The sequence below is a fragment of the Oncorhynchus tshawytscha genome, linkage group LG31 (genome assembly GCF_018296145.1).
Source record: "Oncorhynchus tshawytscha isolate Ot180627B linkage group LG31, Otsh_v2.0, whole genome shotgun sequence".
NCBI lineage: Eukaryota > Metazoa > Chordata > Actinopteri > Salmoniformes > Salmonidae > Oncorhynchus > Oncorhynchus tshawytscha.
The window spans coordinates 3,497,721-3,520,813 of NC_056459.1; the positions used below are offsets into that span (position 1 = coordinate 3,497,721).

At 43.6% G+C, this 23,093-nt stretch overlaps 1 protein-coding gene across 2 annotated transcripts in view; it reads left to right on the top strand.

Moving 5' to 3' along the window:
* LOC112229969 (RNA-binding motif, single-stranded-interacting protein 3-like) overlaps positions 1–23,093 on the top strand; it is a 216,824-nt gene that overhangs the window by 77,772 nt on the left and 115,959 nt on the right. For both annotated transcript variants that reach the window (XM_024396140.2, XM_042310237.1), the window contains exon 4: positions 12,907–12,998. In XM_024396140.2, the coding sequence (XP_024251908.2) occupies positions 12,907–12,998 (92 nt within the window). The remainder of the gene's footprint in view (positions 1–12,906; positions 12,999–23,093) is intronic.

Consider the following 23,093-nt stretch of genomic DNA (forward strand, 5'->3'; position numbering starts at 1 on the left):
TCAGCTCCTGCTTGTATGGGTCTTCACGCAATCGCATCAGTTGAGAATTTGTTTTTAACTGACTTGCCTAGTTAAATAAAGAAAAAAAAAGAAAAATGTAATTTAGCTGTTATCCCTTGTCCTTTACAGTTGACACAATTTTCGTAACTTTCACACTTTGCCATCAGTACATTTTGTTTGAATGTCGTGCGTAATAGTCTCCGGCCTTCTTTATTGTGTCTCGTTCTTCAGCACCGTTGTGGAGTACAACGGCTGTGCAGGTGCCTTATTTTTCGCAGAGGGATGGAGCTCCCTCTCATCATGCCAGACTTGTTGTCTTTGCAAGCAACTTCTTCGCCAATGACAGTGAAGTGAAGAAATTGGACTTGGATTGGATTTCTCCCCTTGCCAACGCAAGGTTCTACAAGCCTCATCACCCACATTCTCCGACACTCGCTCACCTGCTGCCTGATGTGGATATTTTCCCAGATATTGAAAGCCGTTCAGCATGCACAATCACTCACTGTGTAGCCTAGTCCAAGTAGGCCAGAGTAGACTGATAAGACTGCTTTGATTCGGTGGACCTATATAGGGTACCTACAATTTTAATTTTAGAATTAGAATCGATCAATGCAATAGAATGGCTTGTCCTGTTGTTCTTACACAATTGGTGGTTACATAATTATGCATCATTTGCTTCCCCTCTGCCCCTCTGTCACGATGGTGCCTCTTCCTGTTCGGGCGGCGCTCGGCGCTCGTCGTCGCCGGCCTACTAGCTGCCACCGATCCCCTTTTCTGTTTAATTTAGTTGTGTCTATGTTAGTTGCTTGTGTCAGCACAGTTCTTACTATAGCTTCACTGTCGTTATTCGTTTATTGTTTTGTATTCAGTGTTCAGTGCTTTCTTTAATTCAAATATCATCATGAACACATACCACGCTGCATTTTGGTCCGCTTCTTACGACGATCGTGACACTCTCGCTCATCAACTCACCCATTCTCCTCCTTTATCCCCATCATACTTTACTTAATTTAATTAATCTGTTGTTATATGTGTGAAATTCGATTCGGTATAGCTTAGTTGGGAGAAGGATCCTGTCTTTCTCCCTGTAAAGCTGAATTCTTTCTCCATGGCTAAACCAGGCTCCTAATGTAACATTTGTATTCATATTTACAGATCCCAAACAAGTTTGTAATTAAGGCACAAGAAAGTTCACATATTCAAGAAGGCATTTCTGCAAAAATGAAAAAATATTTGTTATAATAATTTTTGATGGCCCTACTGTGCAGACCCAGCAACATAATCAATCAGTTGGACGGGCATATGATTTCCATAGGCTGGCCCATTTTTTCACGGGACCCCCCTGTGTGCACGTGCTTGTGCGCATTTTCTTTTTTAATGGGTGTAATAAGACAGCTCGTGAGTTTCAAGTTTGGGGAAGCTAACAATTTATCCTACCAATCTGCGTGCCAGTTCTGATTATTTTTATATGCACATTTTCATGGAACAGTTTCATTTCAATAATAACGTTTTCGTTTCTCAAAACCATTGTCATGTGATGAGACGAATCATAAAAATCTGAAGTGAATGACAAAAGTTTAAAAGTTCAACTTAAACTTTGGAAAGAGCACGAGCCTCTGCCATATGGACACATTCATACACTGCGATCCATTCGCGGTTGAAGAAATGAAAGCGTAGAACATGGAGATGCAGCAGTAGGCCTATAACTTCCACCATCAACTAAGTAAAACACCTAGACCTAAAGCCAGAGGAAAATTCTGGTTCTTTCAATTACATCCATCTCTCTCCTCTGCGTTAGTGTCTGGCCAGAAACAGTTCCTAACAGTTGCCAACAGCAAGCAAGCTAGCTAAATTGCCATAAATGTTTCATGCTTTTCGACCTGTCCCCAAATGAATATAGTTGGTTCAGAGTTCGTTTAGATATTTCAACCAGCGTGTCCTGATCTCGTCTGGTGTGGGTGGAAAAAATCAACATGCGTGCGAGCGGTCTGGTCAACATGTTAGTGGTGTAGGTGGTGTGTTATGCCAATTGAGCACCATATCTTCGACACAACCCTCCCCTTCTTCTTGATGCAAAATGTTTAATTCGACAGAAGACACATTATTTTCACACATATTTTAGATGCTTTTCATTGACACCCGCAAGTCATTCAGTTTGACTATAGACTATTGCCACATGCACTACTCAAATTACGGCCTTCCCAAACACACTTGTGATTTGAAACAATCCACAGCAATTTTTTAAAAATAAGCTAATGATCCTCTTTGTCTAAGTAATGCTCTATGGTAAAGTATTTTTGAATGATTTTATTTAGACAGGAGTAATCATATAATTTTGTCAAAACATCAATTTACTTTAGGGCAATCCAGCATCCGAACAGTTTACTGTGCTTCCGCCAACTTTCCTTTCTAATTTGCAAGTGGCTGAAACCAGAGATCTGTAAATAATATCGAGATGCTCATGTCTGCGCCCTGACAATGGGCTTGGGTCTGCATATTATTCACATAGAAATACTGGACAGATTTTGGCGAGAGTGAACCCTCTCGCTTCGCCTCTTTCTCTCTGCTGAATCTATATCCCCGGTGAAAGCTTTCAAGTGAGCGAAACATCGTCCCTCTCTATATACAGTGCCTTGCGAAAGTATTCGGCCCCCTTGAACTTTGCGACCTTTTGCCACATTTCAGGCTTCAAACATAAAGATATAAAACTGTATTTTTGTGAAGAATCAACAACAAGTGGGACACAATCATGAAGTGGAATGACATTTATTGGATATTTCAAACTTTTTAACAAATCAAAAACTGAAAAATTGGGCGTGCAAAATTATTCAGCCCCTTTACTTTCAGTGCAGCAAACTCTCTCCAGAAGTTCAGTGAGGATCTCTGAATGATCCAATGTTGACCTAAATGACTAATGATGATAAATACAATCCACCTGTGTGTAATCAAGTCTCCGTATAAATGCACCTGCACTGTGATAGTCTCAGAGGTTCGTTAAAAGCGCAGAGAGCATCATGAAGAACAAGGAACACACCAGGCAGGTCCGAGATACTGTTGTGAAGAAGTTTAAAGCCGGATTTGGATACAAAAAGATTTTCCAAGCTTTAAACATCCCAAGGAGCACTGTACAAGCGATAATATTGAAATGGAAGGAGTATCAGACCACTGCAAATCTACCAAGACCTGGCCGTCCCTCTAAACTTTCAGCTCATACAAGGAGAAGACTGATCAGAGATGCAGCCAAGAGGCCCATGATCACTCTGGATGAACTGCAGAGATCTACAGCTGAGGTGGGAGACTCTGTCCATAGGACAACAATCAGTCGTATATTGCACAAATCTGGCCTTTATGGAAGAGTGGCAAGAAGAAAGCCATTTCTTAAAGATATCCATAAAAGTGTTGTTTAAAGTTTGCCACAAGCCACCTGGGAGACACACCAAACATGTGGAAGAAGGTGCTCTGGTCAGATGAAACCAAAATTGAACTTTTTGGCAACAATGCAAAACGTTATGTTTGACGTAAAAAGCAACACAGCTCATCACCTGAACACACCATCCCCACTGTCAAACATGGTGGTGGCGGCAGCATCATGGTTTGGGCCTGCTTTTCTTCAGCAGGGACAGGGAAGATGGTTAAATTGATGGGAAGATGGATGGAGCCAAATACAGGACCATTCTGGAAGAAAACCTGATGGAGTCTGCAAAAGACCTGAGACTGGGACGGAGATTTGTCTTCCAACAAGACAATGATCCAAAACATAAAGCAAAATCTACAATGGAATGGTTCAAAAATAAACATATCCAGGTGTTAGAATGGCCAAGTCAAAGTCCAGACCTGAATCCAATCGAGAATCTGTGGAAAGAACTGAAAACTGCTGTTCACAAATGCTCTCATCCAACCTCACTGAGCTCGAGCTGTTTTGCAAGGAGGAATGGGGAAAAATTTCAGTCTCTGGATGTGCAAAACTGATAGAGACATACCCCAAGCGACTTACAGCTGTAATCGCAGCAAAAGGTGGCGCTACAAAGTATTAACTTAAGGGGGCTGAATAATTTTGCACGCCCAATTTTTCAGTTTTTGATTTGTTAAAAAAGTTTTAAATATCCAATGAATGTCCTTCCACTTCATGATTGTGTCCCACTTGTTGTTGATTCTTCACAAAAAAATACATTTTTATATCTTTATGTTTGAAGCCTGAAATGTGGCAAAAGGTCGCAAAGTTCAAGGGGGCCGAATACTTTCGCAAGGCACTGTATCTAGCTCATGTGTCTGATGCAGTCTGGACAGAAATAGAATGACATGCCATACTCTTTTGGTCCAGACAGCATCAGATACATGATCTACACATACTGAGATAGAGGGGCGCAGTTTTGTTCACTCTGAGATTGATGCGTCTTTCTGTCGGCGCGCATCTCGGTCAAATAAATGATCAATATTTTGTTTGGATGGGTAAGGTGGTACGGTAAAGCGGGACAGGCTTCCTATAAGTCCCGCCCATAACTCCGGCAGTGCTACTGTGAAGTAAGAACTAGCATAATCTGCCCCCATTGGGCTGGCATGTCATATTTTTTAAATATTGTAATTCTATGATACTGTATAAAGCAGCATGGATATTGTCTAAAGTGGTTATATGTATCTCCTCTATTACAGCATGCAAATGCTCTTGATAATCATGTACATGTGTGTAACAGTGGTAATTATTCATGCATGTGTGTCATCTGCTCTCTCTCTCTCTCTTTGATGACTCACATGGATGTTAAAGATTATATGTAACTATGAGTCTGCCTATGTGTGACTAAACCATTATTCCCGTTGATGGTATTACTATAAAGTAGTATGCAATACCACACAGAATCATTAGAGCTAGCAGAATATAGAAATGGGAATTCTGTATCAAAATGGGAATATCAAATTGAGGGGGGGCAAACAATCCAGACTATTATGCAGATAAAGTATGCTAATTTCCCCCGACGTAATTAGGATTAACATAATTTGATAGCGAAATGCATGAATGATGCATGCATGATTGATTCGTGCATTGTAATAGGTCCCTTATCTGGTCTCAGGATATTGTAGCTACGTAGCTTAGCGTTAGCGGTGTAGCCTAAAGTGCATTGCGTTCCATAGGGACCTGGGGCTCTTGCTGCTCTCTGCAGTGCTTCTAGGCTACACTATCCTAACTGACAATTCTGTCTTTATCTCAACAGCAGCAGTTAGAGCAGGCCCAGGAAATGCGATATGGCAGTTCATGTTTTGTCTTTATTCCGGTTACGATTATAATTTTTTTTGTATCTGCACAGTGTATCAGACATGGTACATCTTCTCAATAAAAATTGAGCTGGCTTAAATGACAGATATAGATATTTTGTTTGTGTACAGCCAGGATGTTTCAGACTTCAAAGCGATGCCTTCCTCCATTCCATCTCCATGGATGTCATTCTAGAGCACCCTCATTAGAAACCCTGTACTGCACCTCATACTTACCTTTGAACAGCAGTGTTTTCAGAGCATGTGCAATGTAAATAGTCCGGGTTGCCATTTGATTAAGGCCAGGCACCACAGGCAAAAATTGTGATTTCACTTGTGTCAATTTTCAGATTTTGGGGATATTTTGCAACCATAACTTCCATATGATTTACAAATAAATAAATCAGCAATAATGTACATAAATACTTGATTTGTATCATTTTATCCCAACCCCGTCAACTATACCTACCATAAATGTTGTTCTTGTTAGCATGTTTCATGTAGAGCTATTTTTAAAACTCTCCATGTTGCATCATATCATTCAAAAGCTTGTTTTCCGGAGCATAGCGTTAGCTAGTCCACACATGACTATATCCTTTGTAGACGTAGTGCTTCATGCTTAAAGAAGAGTAATTTCCTGGCATCCGATTGGCTAATGGCATTTAAAAGCCCTTTCCGGCAACCTGATTGGTTAAAATGCCTCACGTGCCGTGCAGCGCACCCTTTTTTGAAAATATCTCCCGCGAAGAATCAACGTAAAAAAATACAAAATGAGAAAATCTCAAATAATATACCTACAGTATGTGAATAAAAATATGCGATCTCAGTTAGCCAATGCGACAAAAGCAGTGAATGAAAGAAAAAATGTGCTTGATCAGCCGATCGAGGCAGTGGCAGTACAGGTAACTAGAGGAGGGAAAGGAGGCAGCAGCACGTCTAGACGCAAATTCGTTGAGATGAAGATGACAGCTAGAGGCGATCCAGCAGACGGCCGACAGTGACTTTTATTCCACATGTCACAAATAAACCAACTTGAACACTGGACCGAAAATCACCATAGACCCCACCAATCAGGGATTCTGTCATTCTGTCGTGATACAATGTGCACACTGTGAAGGTGATCGTGATGCATTTAGGAGAGTTTACACTTCCTCCAGGCTGCAGGAGTGCTCCAGGGGAGATGTGGCATTTGATATAAATGTGAGGATGGTTCTTCTAGCCCACAAACTTGGACTTGGTTATGCAGCTCTAAAGAAAATAAGCAATGTCCCAGGGATTCCTTCCTTGTGTCTCAGCTCATATCTGAGACATGACAGGAGAGTGACGGGTAAATAAAAAGGGAGAGTAGCCCATTATTGTCAGGTGACTTGCTGTGTATAAATTATATTTATTTCCTTGCTCCAGCAAATGTATTCAGAGTGAATAAAACAGAGTGATAGGAAAACATAACTATACAACGAGACTGTCACTTAGGCCTACAGTGTCATATGGCTGTAGCCTACTGTGATTACTGAGAAATTAGCTTCACATAAAGAAAATACAAGCTGGTATGCTAATATTTACATAGGGTAACATGCTGATATTTAGTCCTGCGGTTATGTCTGTAATGTCGACAGACAGAATAAGTACCCCCCCCACTTTAGTTGCAGAGATTCAGAGAGGGCTACAGTCGATGGAGAGTGCTGAAAAGTTCATTAGAAGAGAATACACAGATATAGACCCAGACATAGCAGAGTTGCTGAAGGAGGATGAGGATAAAATCATAGAGATTCATGTATCCTCTGATGGCACTTGGCACGTAGAGTTGGATTCACTTCCAACTATGGGATAGGTGCGTGCATCGGTTCTGGTACCAGCGAGCCCTAGAAAATGGTGAAGATCCACCCAGTCACAAAAGGTCATACATTTTTGAACAGAGACATTGCACAGAAAATGGTACCTGTATATCATTGGATGTCAAATGATAACCTCTTCAAAAAAAGCACGGAGAAACCCAGAATGATGCAAGTGAATGTCTGAACTCTGTAATACGGTCACGGTGCCCCAAAACTATCTTTGTGGGCAAAAGTTGCATTGACACAGCAGCCAGTATTGCAGTAGCCATGTTCAATGAGGGAGCCACTGCTATATCAAATGTGATTGTAGCTTTACAGCACTTTGGTGACACCGGAAGCAATCAAAGAGGAGTTGTGAGAGCTGATGCTGCTTCAACTGACTGTGCCAAGCGTAGGCAAAGGTCCCATGACACAGTCAAGAAAGTAAAGCGGCACAAGCAACAACTCAAAGAGGGCCTTACATATGGGGAAGGCATAGCTGGTTAATGTTCTGTACATTTCAACAGCCATACAAAATCCTTGTATGTGATAAATTGAGCAAAGTGATATTAACATTTGCCCAAAACTGCATATTTGCACAACAGACCAGTATTCAAAGCATATGCTCTATTGCTTGAAACAAATGTATTAAACATGCTAAAGTATTTGTAAAAGGTATATTTTATGTTTATTTGTCAGTTTAGAAGTGATATATGAATGAGAGTTTAATTAATGTGACATATACACTACCGTTCAAAAGTTTAGGGTCACTTAGAAATGTCCTTGTTTTTGAAAAAAAGCACATTTTCTGTCCATTAAAAATAACATAAAATTGATCAGAAATACAGTGTAGACATTGTTAATGTTGTAAATGACTATTGTAGCTGGAAACGGCTGATTTCTAATGGAATATCTACTTAGGCGTATGGAGACCATTATCAGCAACCATCACGGCCCTCCTACTCGTTCTAACTTGGTGGTGCACATGTAGCCTATAACCTGTTTTAGAGAAATGTCATCATCGAATATTGTAATATTGTCTGTTTATATGCCCCCTTTATTTATCCTACGGTTCGGACTTGTTGTACAGGGAGTACACTGTAAGAATGGCCCATGTTCTGAATTCTGTCGCTATACATTTCAAAGGTTCTGAACAAATAGTTATATTGACTACGTCCATCGAGCTCTTGCTCATTGATGTCTTAATAAAAACGCTTCTCGTCCCCTTATGCCATAGTTTGTACATCTCAATTGTCATCCATATCAGCTATGTTTTTTTAAAGACATTAAATGAGGCTGAATGAACTGTTCGCTGCCAGACAAAGCTCTGCTGAAAGCCAGGTGTAGCAGTGGTAAGGTGTTGGGACTGCTGTTGGAACTCTGCTCTTGGGACAGCTTTATGTATGCCCTAACAGTGTGTGGGCACCGTTTGTCACCGTTATAGTGCAATTAATATATTGTTTAGTGTTGTGTTGTGTAGTAGCTTTGCTGTCATGCATCCCACATACTTTTTTGCCCCACCAAGATTTACATGCTAAAATCGCCACTGCCCATCAGGCAAGCCATTTACAGTATTACATTGCCTATTGTTGTATAATAATGATATCATTTCACATTGAACAACTACAGTGCTGTTTTTTGTTAACGACCATTTATCATTGTTCACAGCCTCTGCCTTAAACCCATCTCTTAAAGAGTTCACATTGGAACACATACGACTGTGGCAAATAAATAAAATATTTCAACAATAAAATGATTTAACTTCAAGTGCTAAAGGTAATAGCCTACAATTAGGAAAAACTTAATTGGACACAGACACATAAAGGCTTAGCTAAAAACACTATCTAGACCTAGGCCTATATCATCAGATCCTTTGAGAACTTTGGTACATGTTAAGATATGAACAAGAAATCTAGCCTCAGAGCATATTTCTGTCCTGTCCGTTGCAACAGGATATGTCATGTCCATGGTCTTTTCATTGCAAAAGTCCTGATCTGCTCCAAAATATATGTTTGCCGGGTTGTGTCCAGTCCGGGGGACACTTTCACATCTCTGGGAGGAACGATGTTAACATTGCACAGCAGCTGAAAATTGTTTCCATCTGAGTGAAAGCTCCTTGGCCACAACAAAACCAGGCTCCAGAAAATTAAATATTTAAGTAGGAAACCAGACAAAAATAGACAAGATATTAAAACCTTGCGTTCCAGCAATAACATTCATTGACACCCAAGTTCAAGCAATAATCTAAAAGTACAAAGACAAAATACGTAAAATGTTACTTGATCACCTGTCATCATCTCCTTCTACTGGCGGAGGAGAGAAGGTTTATGCTGAAAGAGAAATTACACAAAAATAGGGTAAAACATGAATGAATTAATAATGTCCTATATCTTGTTATTGCCTGTTTACTGCTACAGCTGTACTAAAATGCCTTGTATACACTTAAGCTGCTTCCAGCCCAACAATGGCAATGCAGACAAAATAACTAGCTAGATTTAGCAAACATTTAGCTTCATAATTACCAGCAGGCCAGATGTTGCTAGCAATTGTATAATTGCTAGCTAGCCAACTTAGCATGTGTCCCTATAACGTAACATGGGGTTTGATTAGCTTTATAATCGATCAGCATTCCCACTTACAGTGGCTATTTTTGGTAACTAGCTAGTTAAGCATGACAAACTGGCAAACTTGTAAAAAGTTTATAATCATGTCATGCATGCCTTAGCACATCAGCAATCAACACTAAATGCAACTGGCCAGCTCAGCTAGCTAGCTATTTTACCGTTGCTTCATCCCGCCACAAGCCATCTGTAAACAATGGCTAGTTCCGGGACGAAGCGTGCTATAATGGTACCTCCATGCAACTGTCTAGCTAGCTATATAGCTAGCAATGAAACAGCTTTTTGATACAGTTGAGACTGTAACATATTTACATGTAGCTATCTTGGCATTTTAAATGTTGACTCATACCGGTGTATGGATTATGATGATTTTCGGCAGACTGAAACACTTTCAAAATAATCCTTCCCAATCCCACTCAGCTTCAACCAGTCCAGTCTGCTTTAGCCACAGAAAAAAGAGCTGTGTCAATACCAGGAGCTCTACTCAGGACAGCACTGGTATTGATAGCTTTAGCTACACTTTGCATGTAGTCCATGATGAAAATATTAATCCAATGGATCTTTCAAATATCTGCGGTTGCAGAGAGCAGGATGTGCCATTTGACAGAGAAGCCTTGAGTGACAGAATGGACTCTTTCTCGCGAGCCCCCTCATTATCTCAACCAATCATGAGTCTGTATTTTCTCTGTGTCTAAACAGCTTTGTGATGGCCTCCTGAGTGGTGCAGAGGTCTAAGGCACTGAATTGCAGTGCTTGAGGCGTCACTACAGACTACAGTTCAATCCCAGGCTGTGTCACAACCGGCCGTGACCGGGTGTCCCATAGTGCGGCGCACAATTAGCCCAGTGTCGTCCGGGTTGGGGGAGGGTTTGGCCGGGGAGGCTTTACTTGGCTCATTGCGCTCTAGCGACTCCTTGTGGCGGGCTGGGCGCCTGCAGGTTGACTTCAGTTGTCAGTTGAGCAGTGTTTCCTCTGAAACATTAGTGCAGCTGGCTTCAGGGTTAAGTGAGCGGGTGTGAAGGAGCGCAGTTTGGCGGGTCATGTTTCGGAGGACGCATGACTTGACCTTCACCTCTCCCGAGCCCATTGGGGGTTGCAGTGATGAGACAAGATCATATTTGAAATTGGGAGAAAAAGGGGGTAAATCAGCTTTGTGATTTCACATTTTATTTATATTTACAGACTACATACGAGTTTGTTATTAATAAGACCTCGCCTTCTTGATGATATCGGAGTGAACAGGCTGTGGCTCGGGTGGTTCATGTCCTTCATGATCTTTTTGGCCTTCCTGTTACATTGGGTGCTGCAGGTGTCCCTGGAAGGCGGGCAGTGTGCCCCTGGTGATGCGTTGAGCAGACCGCACCACCCTCTGGAGAGCCTTGCTGTTGCGGGCGGTGCAATTGCCATACCAGAGCGGTGATACAGCCAGACAGGATGCTCTCAATGGCTCTCATCTGTTTCTCAGCATCTTGAGAGAGCAAGTGTTTTGTACTGGCCAAATTACTCTCGTGGGATGACTATATGTATGCAGGAACCCAAACAGTCTTGGCTTTTAGCTTCCCAACAAAATACTGTCTGCACTGTACCATGTTAGACATGCATACTGTAACTCCAGTTATTGAGCGGTTCACTGTCTGTCATATTGAACTCTCTTGTCTTGACCTACATTGTCCTCTCCAGACTCCTGCAACTGGATTCAGTTGAACACTCTCTGTCAAGGCTTGTGTTTGGTATTCACGGGTCATTTGATCGTTTGAGGTCGCGCCGTAGTGCCGTGGCCTTTTGGCCTTGGTCTCTGAATGGAGCCGACCATGGTGACTTTCCAGTGCCATGCAGGTAATCGCTACTCTGAGGAAGAATTACTCTCCTATCTCTGCTGAATGTAGGTCAACAATCTTTTTCTCAAATCCCCTTCCTGTTCCAACGAGCATTCCTTTGAAGGGATGTCCTGAAAAGATTCTGTTTTATACTTCACCATTCACCTCTTGAATAATATATTTATAGACCGGTTAACTGCATCTCAGCTAAGTAGAACAACTAGATCAGTTTTGGCAATATGATTTAATTCAACCTTATTTCACCTCCAGCTCTTACAGTAGTGTTTCCGAATTAACATTTGTCAGTTCTTCTCCTTCATTTTTACCACCCTGTTGTTAATCAGACGTGAGCTCAATTCCGTTCTGCCGCAGGTTATGATTTTGCCATTATTTCACGCTCCTTTACCTCTATCAAATGCAGGAAAGTCCAGACACACGCATCTGTGTGCGTGCGCACCCGTGTGTGTGTGAGTGTGTAGAGGGGAGCCACACCAGCTCGGCCCGGCTCCCCCCATTATCCCTTTCTAATTACACTTTCCTTGTGAAACAGTGGATCAGAGGCCACCATTGACTGCTTTTAATCCGGCACCAAATTTTAATTAACACCGACGCGACCCCGCCGCTGATACATCCCCGGGAATGTCGGGATCACAATAACTCATAAATCACAGCTGCAGATTTCATTCCCGCCTTTTCACCACTGATGAATTTCCAGAGGGGGTGGGAGAGTTGAAGAAGAAGAAAAAAAACAAGGGAATGAACGAAGGCTCTTGTACGATGGCGTCAACCTTTGAGAGATTCTGTTTTGCCGGGGAGAAAATTAAAAACCCTGCGAAATGAAAATGGCTCTCTCTGTGCTAATGGGCTGTTGTTGTGAGGAGCTTGATGGCCAATGTCAGTCACTTCAAATATCAAGGGGTTGAAGGTGTTGTTGTTTTGAGGGGAATTCCTTTCATTAGAAGAATCGATAGGCAGTTTGTTGTTTTTTTAAAGAAATGATTGGCATGTTTGTGTATATTCTTTATATCTGTGCATTGTTGTGATTCTTTGTATAGTTTTGTTGTACAAATGTTCTTAAAAAATGTAGCACTGTATATTGTAGACTATACTGTAGGACTTTAAACTACCAGTGTAGATTCCTTCATTCAAGTGGCTCACCGGCTTGGTTTGTTATTGCTAAACTGTTCATGAATGCTCCTAATTAGCATTCCTAAGCATCCCCATATGAACGTCAGTGGCGCTAATTATTAAGCGACGTAGAGCTTACAAGATATGAGAACTGGCAGCCTCTCTGGTCATATTACCCACCTATTACTGCTACAATTACCAAGCCCTGTCACTCTCTCTCGCCGTCTAAGAACTCCACCTGCATTCTCCATCATTCTCTCCTTCTCTCTTTCCCTTCAGGATATGGCTTTGTGGACTTTGATAGCCCGGCTGCAGCACAGAAGGCGGTGTCGTCTCTCAAAGCCACCGGGGTGCAGGCTCAAATGGCCAAGGTAAGAACTGTTCGCACGTTAGCATCGCTGCTATATTACGCTAATATAGGCCAGGCTCAAATAGCCAAGTTAAGGAGCTGTTAGAATGTTAAGCGCCACCATACACTAATATAGACCAGACTCAAAAATAGCTAAGATAAGGCGTTAGCATGTTAGCATCACCACCACAAGGCCAGGCTCAAATAGCCAAGGTTAGGAACTGTTAGCATGTCAGCAACTTAGCGTCACTCCCACCTACGCTAGGCCAAGCACATTCCTCAGGCATCCCCCTTAGTGGAATGGCTTTGCTCAATAAACACATTTTACAGAGTCCTTCGATGACTTACACCCATTGCATACACTACATTATCAACTGGGTGGTTTGAGCCCTGAATACTGATTGGCTGAAAGCTGTGGTATATCAGACAGTATACCTTTGGTATGACAAAATGTATAATTACGTGTCTAATTACATTGGTAACCAGTTTATAATAGCAATATGGCACCTCAGGGGTTTGTGGTATATGGCCAATATACCACGGCTAAGGGCTGTATCAAGGCATCGTGCGTAAGAACGGCCCGAAGCCGTGGTATATTGGCCATATACCACACCTAGGGCATTATTGCTTATACAAGGTCAGCTCGCTCATTACTGAATATGGGCTTTTACAGTTGCATGGTCTGGGAGAGAATCACCAGGTGCCATGTGTTGGACACTGTCAATTAGGCTGTGCTCTGGTTGCAGTGGGCATAGCCGCCTGTCATGTGCTCTTTGATGTGAAAGTGGAAGCAGGTGAGAGGAGCTGGAACATGAGACCCCAGTGAGCTCCACAGCTTGAGAGAGTGAATGGCCATACCATAAGGCCAGGTAACTAGAGGCTTAATTGAACATTAATCAGACGTTTAACGTGTACTGATGCTGCTGGCATTGGTGCTGATTGGAACTGTGGTGGTGATGATGAGGAGGAAGATGAGAGAGAGACTTCGATTTTTGTTCACTATTCCAATAATGATGATGGTGAGGATAATGATGCTAGAAATTATGATGAAGATGATACCCCCATTATTGTGATGGAATATAATGGGAGTAGCAGCTAGAGGGGAAATTATATCCTCAAATGCACAATTTACCCATTTCCTCTCTTCACAAGGTGTCTGTCCTTCCTCTAATATTTATAGGAGGCCACACACACAGAATACAGATTAGGGTGTATGCTTTTTCCATATTTCATTTAAAACCTTTCTTTGTATTGCTTTCTGTTGTCAGTCAACATTCCCAGGAGTTGGCTTTTGTCCCAATATAAAACAGCTGGTCTTTTTACAGTGTTTGTGTGTGTGTGTGTGTGAACGTACTCTTGAATATTTCCGGCCACATGAATTAAGGTCAGGCATTCTCTACTACTGCCTTTTTATCCCACGTCTGAGAGACATTAAGTCGTTTAGTTTTATTGACTCTCTGTATCTCTGTTTACTTAGTCTCTCCTCTACTTGCTCGCTGTCTCTCTGTCTCGCTCTATCTCTTTCCCTTTGTGTCTCTCTCACACAAACACACAGCCACTCACACTCCCGTCTTACCATGTGTTTGCCAGCCATACATTCAACAAGGGCAATTTAGTCCCATCCGTAATTAACGTGGCAGTCTGTAGCTGTGACATTGAAACACCGGTTGGTTGCCGCCAGAGGCATCAAACAGGAGCCCAGGTGAGCATTACCATCACATCCTGCAGGTGTAAATCATTGTGGCGATGGCTGCCACCCCCGATGACTGAACACGGTCATGCTGGGGCTCATTCTCTTCATTCTCCATGCCCCGAGGCTCCATTTTTGTCACGTAGATCTCCAGCAACAAAGTAATAAACGGAATTGCGAGTCAGAGCCAGAGGCTTTGAGCTCGTTAAATAAAACCGTCGGAGTAATCAAGTTGCGCCTTCTTTTCCCGCCGCGGTGCCATTAAAAGGCTTTTATTGAGGTGCCTTATTTTATACACGGCTGCGAGGGAGGGAAGAGAAGAAGGTAAGAGAAAGGTGGAGAAATGGGTCTTTATTTCTTCTTCCTTCTCCTTTTTTGTCTGGATGCCCCCCCCCTCTGAATTGGTAATACCAAGGAAATGTGAAACATTGGCTTCCTTTTATTTCCTCCTCCACCTTGGGGACTGTGACAGCATGAGGGAGGTTGAGAACCATAATTGAGGTACCTGAAGGACACTTCCTTGTGCCTCCCTCGCTGTCAGTCACCTACAAAGCAGCAGCTTGGGCGAGCGTGTGTGTGCGTGCAAGTGTTTGTGCGTGCGTCTGTGTGTGTGTTCATCGGTGGGGGTCCTAGCTGAAGACTTCATTCTCCATGTCACTGCGCGTGGAATGCTTTTTCTCACCGTGCAAAGACTGACATTAAAAGAGACAGAATGATAACAAGTAATCGGTCCGCTTCTCCCATCGAAGATGCATTCCTGTCAAAGAGCTCTCCTCCTCAACTCTCCACAGGCTGCCATTTTCCCCTTGAGCCAATCACACTGAATTATGGGGTGAGCGCCCTCGATTGTGGTGGTTGTGTCGGAGAAGCAATTCCACCTGACAGCTGCTAGCTCTCAGACAACAACCCAGTCTTTATGGAAATGATCTCCCTACCTTTGTCTTTGTTTGTCTTATGCTTGCCTGAGATGAAAACAAAGCTCTCCCTTTCTCTCTCTCTCGCCCAGCTACCTGAACCAGCCCAGATTAGCCATAGGGTCCCCAACATCACACGGATATTTACACGTCACACTCCCTTGACATACATATTTAGATTCACCTTGTATTCTCAAATCACTGCCTCCTGAGCTAACAGACATTACCATGTTTATTCTCCAGTAATAGCAGAGGCAAATCGGAACGCGGGAGAAAATAACATTTTTTGAAAAGCCCAAAATGAGAGCCTCAGGTTCATTTGGATGTGGAGGGTGTTATCGGGGTTGTTATTGACATGTCATATGTGACCGACCGTCTCAAATCGGTCTTATTTAGCAACATTTGAAATCGTTTTCTTTATTTTTATACATTGGATAAAAGTAGAGACTCAGCGTTAGGTTGAGTTTTACCCTCTCTAACTCCGGGCTGTTCACCTCTCTGTCTCTGCTCGCCCTTCACTTTCTGTCCACATTAGAGTGAGGGGGAAATATCTGGCCCATCAGGCAGCTGTCTCTGTTCGCCGTTTGGACATTTAAGGGCCCATGGAATTGTTACGGTAAGGTTTGGGCTTCGGTCAGGGCAACAGCCCAATAAACGTAGAATAACGGAGATTGACATTCCTATCTCTCAGGGGAAATTTCAATATTGCATTTATATTCATACAAACAGCGAGGAAGCTCCCTGTGGGTGGTCTGGGCAGTCAGCGGTGGTATGATTTTCATTATTACCCTATTATCCTTTTAAGGGTGATTTCTTTGACACAGTTCCTGCACTGACGCCCCTTTTACAATTCAACGAGACGAAGGGGTGACCTCTGGACTCCAATCAAACGGATGGTTGACGCCGTTGTTGGTGTGGCTGAGAATAGCTAGGTTAGCTTAGCATAGCCTGTGGTGCAGGGCGGCTGAGGTCAACTTTGGCTTCTTCTCAGGCAGTGGGAATCTATTCAGAAAGAAAGGATAATTGGCTGGACTAAAGGATACAGGTGCCGGGTTCAGCACCCATCTCTCTCTGCAGTTTGTGTTATCCCACCTTGAATATGATGCCATTTCAGCAAGACATTGCGAGCTGTTTTGAGAACTGTGTTTTTTATAAAGCATAATGGTGTCAGCCAGAAGATAGTCGTAATAAGCACATTTCCCGGTGTGGCGCCATCGAGACTGGGGGTGTCATAGAGATTATGGTGTAGCCTAGTAGAGACGTTTTCTAGTTCCTCCGCTCAGTATTCTTGTATCCTTATCAACCCATTCCTCCTTTAGTTTATACTATATGTTTCTCCCCTTAGTGACAGTATGACAGTATCACTGAGTGTATGGGAGGCTGCGAAGCCTCCCTAGGTTCCCCTACACATGTATATTCCTCTCTCTTTATCTCTCTACGTGCATGCGTTGCATAGACGCCTCGCGCTGAAGCATCACCTCACCTTAGCGGCAGCGCGCCTCTCGACCCTCCCTTTCCCAAAGTGATACTTTTGAAGGGCAAAACCAGCGCGAGTGAGAAGGACCATCTGACTAGCTCCCAATACCGTGCCCCGTCATTGGCTCGCACCGTCTCTGCGCTCTAATTACGCTTCAATCATACGGAGGAGCGCGGCGTGCGGTAAATTATTTCACAGAGCAGCTTGGAGACGTGCAGAGAGAGAGAGAGAGAGCGAGAAGGAGAGGGGGAGAGTGGGAGAGAGATGGGTTTGGCAGAGACCGTGTCACCACAGACAGCCAGCTGCAGCAGGAGACAGGCCAGCACTAATGAACAAAGTTACAAACTTATCAGAGGGAGAGAGTGTCTGGTCTGCCACACTCCCTCTAGGGGAGCGAGAGTTACAGTAACCTTTAATGGACATTGGCATACATCACCATCCCAATACACAGAGAAAGACTTTAAATTGATATGGGATTTATTTTTAATTTTGTTACTGTTTGTTAGAGTTTGTCGTGACTCTGCTTTGTAATTCAATTCATTATTACGATCCTATCTGTAGTTTGAATGGCACTACGAACAAAGACCAATAGTATTCTAATTAAAGTAACATTGGGGCTTTATTCAGTGAATAGCTGTCTATTTTGTTACCAAATTGCCTAGCAGTGGCCCTGAGCCCAAAACGGTGTATTTCAAAAGGAGTGAAGGCCAGCCTCAATATGCTCAATGCTGCCATTGCGTCGCTTTGAAGCAAATATAAACACATATAAATACGGCTTTTCAGACTCAACAATGGCCACCGTATGCAGTTATTCGAATCCCTTTGATGTGGCAACTGTGTCAAGCCCCTCCCTTAATCCCTCAATTGATCTGTGTCCACTACCAGACTGAGGGAGAGCCATTTCAAAGGACCCTGATTCCACCACCACAGACAGACCCGACGAAGCAGCACTTTGCATTAGTTTACCCATTTGGTCAGAGAAAGGACAGCGATGCTCAGGACGTGTCTTCAATTGAAGCGATGCTGGATAAAGCTGGATAGTGTTTACAATCGGTGTATTGTTATGCCTTTGTGGTGTTAGCAGTTTTACCTACACTGTCATCTGTACATTTTACGTCTAAATTGTGGAACAGCAGTGTACTTAGCAACATATTACTTACAGATTGTCAGAGAAAATGGCTCATGTCAGGGACTCAGAGGTTTATTGAGGTTGAGGTCCGAACATTTTTAGCTGAAGCTCATTTACTGCATTTCTATGCATATTGTAATTCCCAACAGTAATTTAGTTATTATTATTATCCCGAGTGGCGCAGCGGTCTAAGGCACTGCGTCGCAGTAGTCCGGACCTACACACACACTTGTGTGTTTGTTTCTTTGATGGGAATGTTGTGGGCTTGGTAGGCGGATGTGGCTGCAGTAGAGAGCTTTAAGCTCTCCCTGCTCTCTCCCAGCCCAGGCCTTCCGTGCGAGCCGCTGATTCAGTTGCCCCATTTCAATTTGTCTTCATCAGTCATACCAATTAACTCGGGGATTAGATTCCTGGCTGCCAGCAATCTCCGGCCCTCCTCCCTACCCCTCCCTCGTCCTACCCTCTCTGCCAGCATGCACGGCCCTGACTATACACATTATAGATATGTTTAAATCTACGCTCCACTAACAGCTCCCTTGTAGACATTCTTATCACTGGAGGTTTCGCACTCCCAACTGACGGTCTTCTTAGTATTCTGTGTGGTGGCTGGACTTCGGCGTATCAACAGAATTTTAAAAGAGAGGAGAGACTTCTTGACCATGTGTTTTCTTAAAATTCAGTGTGGTGGACGGCCTACTATTTTGCCGTTTCCACACATTGTAAAGGAGACTACTCCTTGACCATGTATTTTTCAGGGGGGATTTCTCTGCCGTCATTTTCCTCTACCTGTCATCCTTCACGAGGCATGAGAGGGCAATTTCCCCTTACAGCCTGGAAACGGTGAACTGTGAGTTTCCCCTCCGACCGAACCAGCAGGAAAGTACCACGAGTGCCAACCTAAACCATGCAGTGAAGTAGTAGGAGCTATTTAAAGCTAAGGGAATACAAATGACATTGAATGACGAGCCTGTCCCTGCTCGTGCTCTTGAAGCAGGTTATTTTCACGTTCACACACACACGTGGCTTATTTCGTTTATTAGATAAGCCACATCATGCTATCGCTTTTTTTTTATTGTTATAGCGCTATGCTGTCATAATGTATGAATTAAGCTTCCATACATTGAGATGGAGAGAATAACATAGAATGTATGCGTGAGGTAACATTTCTAGGGGTAATTCATCTGTAGGTTCTTCTTTCTAAACACACATTAATCCACCGCCTTACTGTGTAGCACACACACACACAGTAGACGAACGAAAGCGCCACTAGCCAGGCTATGTTTAATTCACTCTCAAATGTAACACGATTAAGGTACCCTCCCACCATAGCACAGTTACATATTCAGGGCTTAAAGCTCCTGTCTGCGTGAGTTTACATTTCTACCGCGCTGAGAAAGCCTCTCAACGTAATTAAGATGTAATGCTAATTCTGGGCGCTGCTGCACAGTCTGTTTGGATTTCCGACTGCCGATGGTAACACAAACAAATAGTGCCGACCGTGTTACGTGCCTGGCCATTAACGAGAGACTAATCACGCAGGAGTGAGGCTCATGGTCGGGTTTGTCCTTCTCATCCCGTGACAGTCTGGCCGTCACCGGTTCGTCACTGTCTGTCTCTGTCTCTTTTTGGCCATCTGCCCCCCCCACCATCACCATCCCTCTCTCGCTCTTTCTCTCGCTCGCTCTCTGGTTCTGTATGTCTCTGTCTGTCTCTCTCTCTCTCGTTCTCTCTCATGTTCTCTCTCTGCAGGCCCCTAATGAATTGTGCAGGCATGCCATGTTAAATTAGACTGACAGTTTCCATCATATTGGTAGGGGCTGTACTGTAGGTGGACTCTGAGACAGAGCAGCATAGAGCTCTGGCCATGTCAAAAGGCCCACGCATCAGCCAGAGGCTGCCTAGTGACTGTTGATGGATGGGGAACTGTGACACCCATGTCTCTTATTCAGACTAATGAGGGAGAGGGAACTGAGGAAGTAGTGGGCTCTCTGGCTTTGGCAATGCCGTTTTTTTCCCCCTCCATCTGAATGTCACTGTGTGTGGCGGTGTGTCTGTCCAATCTCTGCTAGTGGTCTCCGAGTGGGGGGTGAAAGGTCAACAACAACAAAAAAAGAAGCGAGAAGTGAATGTAAAATCTGCATCTTCGGAATGAAATTAGCCTTTGAGTTTTCGTCTCTCTGGGGGAAAAAAAGAAGGAAAAACGTGAGGGAGTCACTCTACTCTCTCAGGTCCCAAAAGTCAAGGTCGACCAGGAAACCAGACTCACCCAGGAGCTGCCCTTAATGAACCTCTGTCCCAGCAGACACATGTCGACTGACTGCTGGTTATTGAGCAGGGGAGGTGTGTGCGTGCGTGCATGCTTGCGTTCATGTGTGTGATGAGGGGGTCTCTTCAGAGTACACATATGAAGCTGTCTCCAGGGCCTCAGTCAGAGCAGAGTGAGAGCCAGTCAGCAGTTCAGAGACCATGGGGGCAGGCCAGATACTCGGGGTAGAAATTATCACCATCTGCGGGGTGATTCCTCCACACCACATTTTGCTGTCCGGGGTTGTTTACCCTACATAACATACTGTACATCAGCACATCCTGAAAACAGACCGAGCCCTCCTCCGGGGCTGTTAACCTTGAGCCCTGTGTGGATCTGGGTAGATGATGCATGTTCGGCTGTGTGTGCTTGTAAAATCACTGGGAAATATGCACGTTTAACTCTTCTTAGACATAGCGTTTTGAGTATGTTCACATTCATCTAGTTCAATGAGATTTTGACTCGCTTGTTGACTTAATGACATTTTCAAGGAAATATACACATTTACACGTCAATCACCGTAGTTCCCTCTCCCTCGATGATCCACTTATGTTTGAAGGTTGCTCACATGGCTTGGCTGTGATTCTTTCACCTCCCCCTCCCCCTCCAAATCTGTGATGTGCGTGGGGTGTCTGCTGTTTAAATGTGTTCTCTCCGCCTCTGCATTGTGTCAATATTTTGTCTGCGTTCTGTCGTCTGTAATTTGCTGCAGAGTTGTCGCCTGTGATGAGTCTGTTATGTCTTTGCCTTGGTTATGTCTCACTCACTTCTACCTTCCTGTGCTAAGGGTGCTCCTCCTGTACCGCGTTTATTGTGTCTGGCTTCTCGTGTTTGGTCTGTGTGCTATGCTTGTGTTGCGCCCGTGCTTGTGCCACTGTTATCATGGCATTGTCTTTGTACTTTCGCTATGTTGTCTTAGTGTTATCTCTTTGATGTTAGTGCTATCTCTTTGTTGTCCATGCGTTATCGTCTTGCAATCAAGGCAATGGCTTTGTGTTGCAACACCTAGTATAATCGTCATGCTATCTTAAATGTTATCTTTTAGTTAGAGTTGTCTTTGCAGTAGTCAGTAGTCTTATCTAACTCGCATCATCCCCTCTGGTGTTATCTTAGTATTTTGTCTTTGTAGTTTTGTGATTTATATCATTTTGTCGTGTGTGTGTGTGATTCCTCCAGTGTTTCTGTGTTGTGTGCTCATCACGTCCTCCGTGTTTGTGTTTACACGGCTACATGTCTGTGTTGTCCCTGTGTCGTTATGTTTGGTGCAGAGCAGACCTGATTGAAACCAGATGGCTAGTCTTTGGGAGTCTGACAACTGAAGAAGTAATGGCGAAAACAGTAGACAAGACGAGAGAACCAGACATGCCATCAACTACAAAGAGAGACAGAGACACAGAGAGAGACAGATTTATGCACAAGGAGCATCCTATCTGGCTTTCTCTCTCTCTCTCTCTCTCTCTGCTGGGATGTGACGTTCACACAGATGCCTCCTGCAATAACCGATGGAAGAACACGCTAACTATCACATGCATTATGAAGCAAGCCGTCAAATAGTATCACGTCTTTAGGTTCCATGTTGTGTAATCTGACTCTAAACCGTTAAATATTTCCGGCTGTTTGCTCTTTTCCTTCCTAGCCAGTCTGACGGCGATGTTTACATCCGATTGTCAAATAATATACATTTACAGAACATGATACTCAAACAGGAAACCCTAAGGCCTTGACGTTACTTCTGCTAGCTCCCTTGTGTGAACAAATCAGTTGCGTAGGAATTGTACAGTACGTTCGCCAAACGGCCTTCGGGGTACTTTTGTATTTTGCGAATACTGGATAACCCGAGGCCTGTTGAAGGTGTGCTGCCCCAGGACTGTGTTAGAAGAGAAGAAGGATTCAAGGATCTTCCCGAGCCAAGTCAGGGACGTTCCCTGACCCGAAGTTCCCTATAAGAAAGATCTGGAACAGACGGTAGGTTGGGAGCCGTTGCCATCTTGAATATTGGATCACTCCCTCTCCACCCTTTTGAGGCAGATTGAGTGGATGCTGCACACAGAGCTCATCCTCTGCGTGATGAACACCCCTTCGGTACGTCACATGATCCCCCATCTGGCCTGGCTCTGCTCAAATTTACAGGCGCAGCTTGGACGGTGTTGCAAGCTGTAACCTTGTTTAATATTCGCCATGACGACAGGCATATAGTATTCCCTAACAGGTTTTAGCTAAAAGCAAGAACGTGGATGTTTACAAAAAGCATTGGCAATTGAATGAAAAATGCAAAAAAGGGCTTTGTGAGAAACTGTGCGGTTGTTGTATCCGGATCTGACTCCTTTTCCTGATAGAGTGGTTCATCAATCTCCATGGAAATGGTCACACCTGCTTCGATAGCTAGCTGATGGCACAGTGTTGCCTTGAGAGAGGGAGGGAGCAGAGAGAGAGTAGAGAGTAGAGCGAAAGAGAGAGGGTGGGGTCTGAGAGATCCAGAGGAAGTATAAATGTGCCTCCAATCGAATTATTGGCCAATCAAGTCATAACGTGAGCAATTCAAGGCCTACATCAACGGGGATAATCTCGTTGGCTGTGCATTAGGGGCCTGAGAGGATATGGG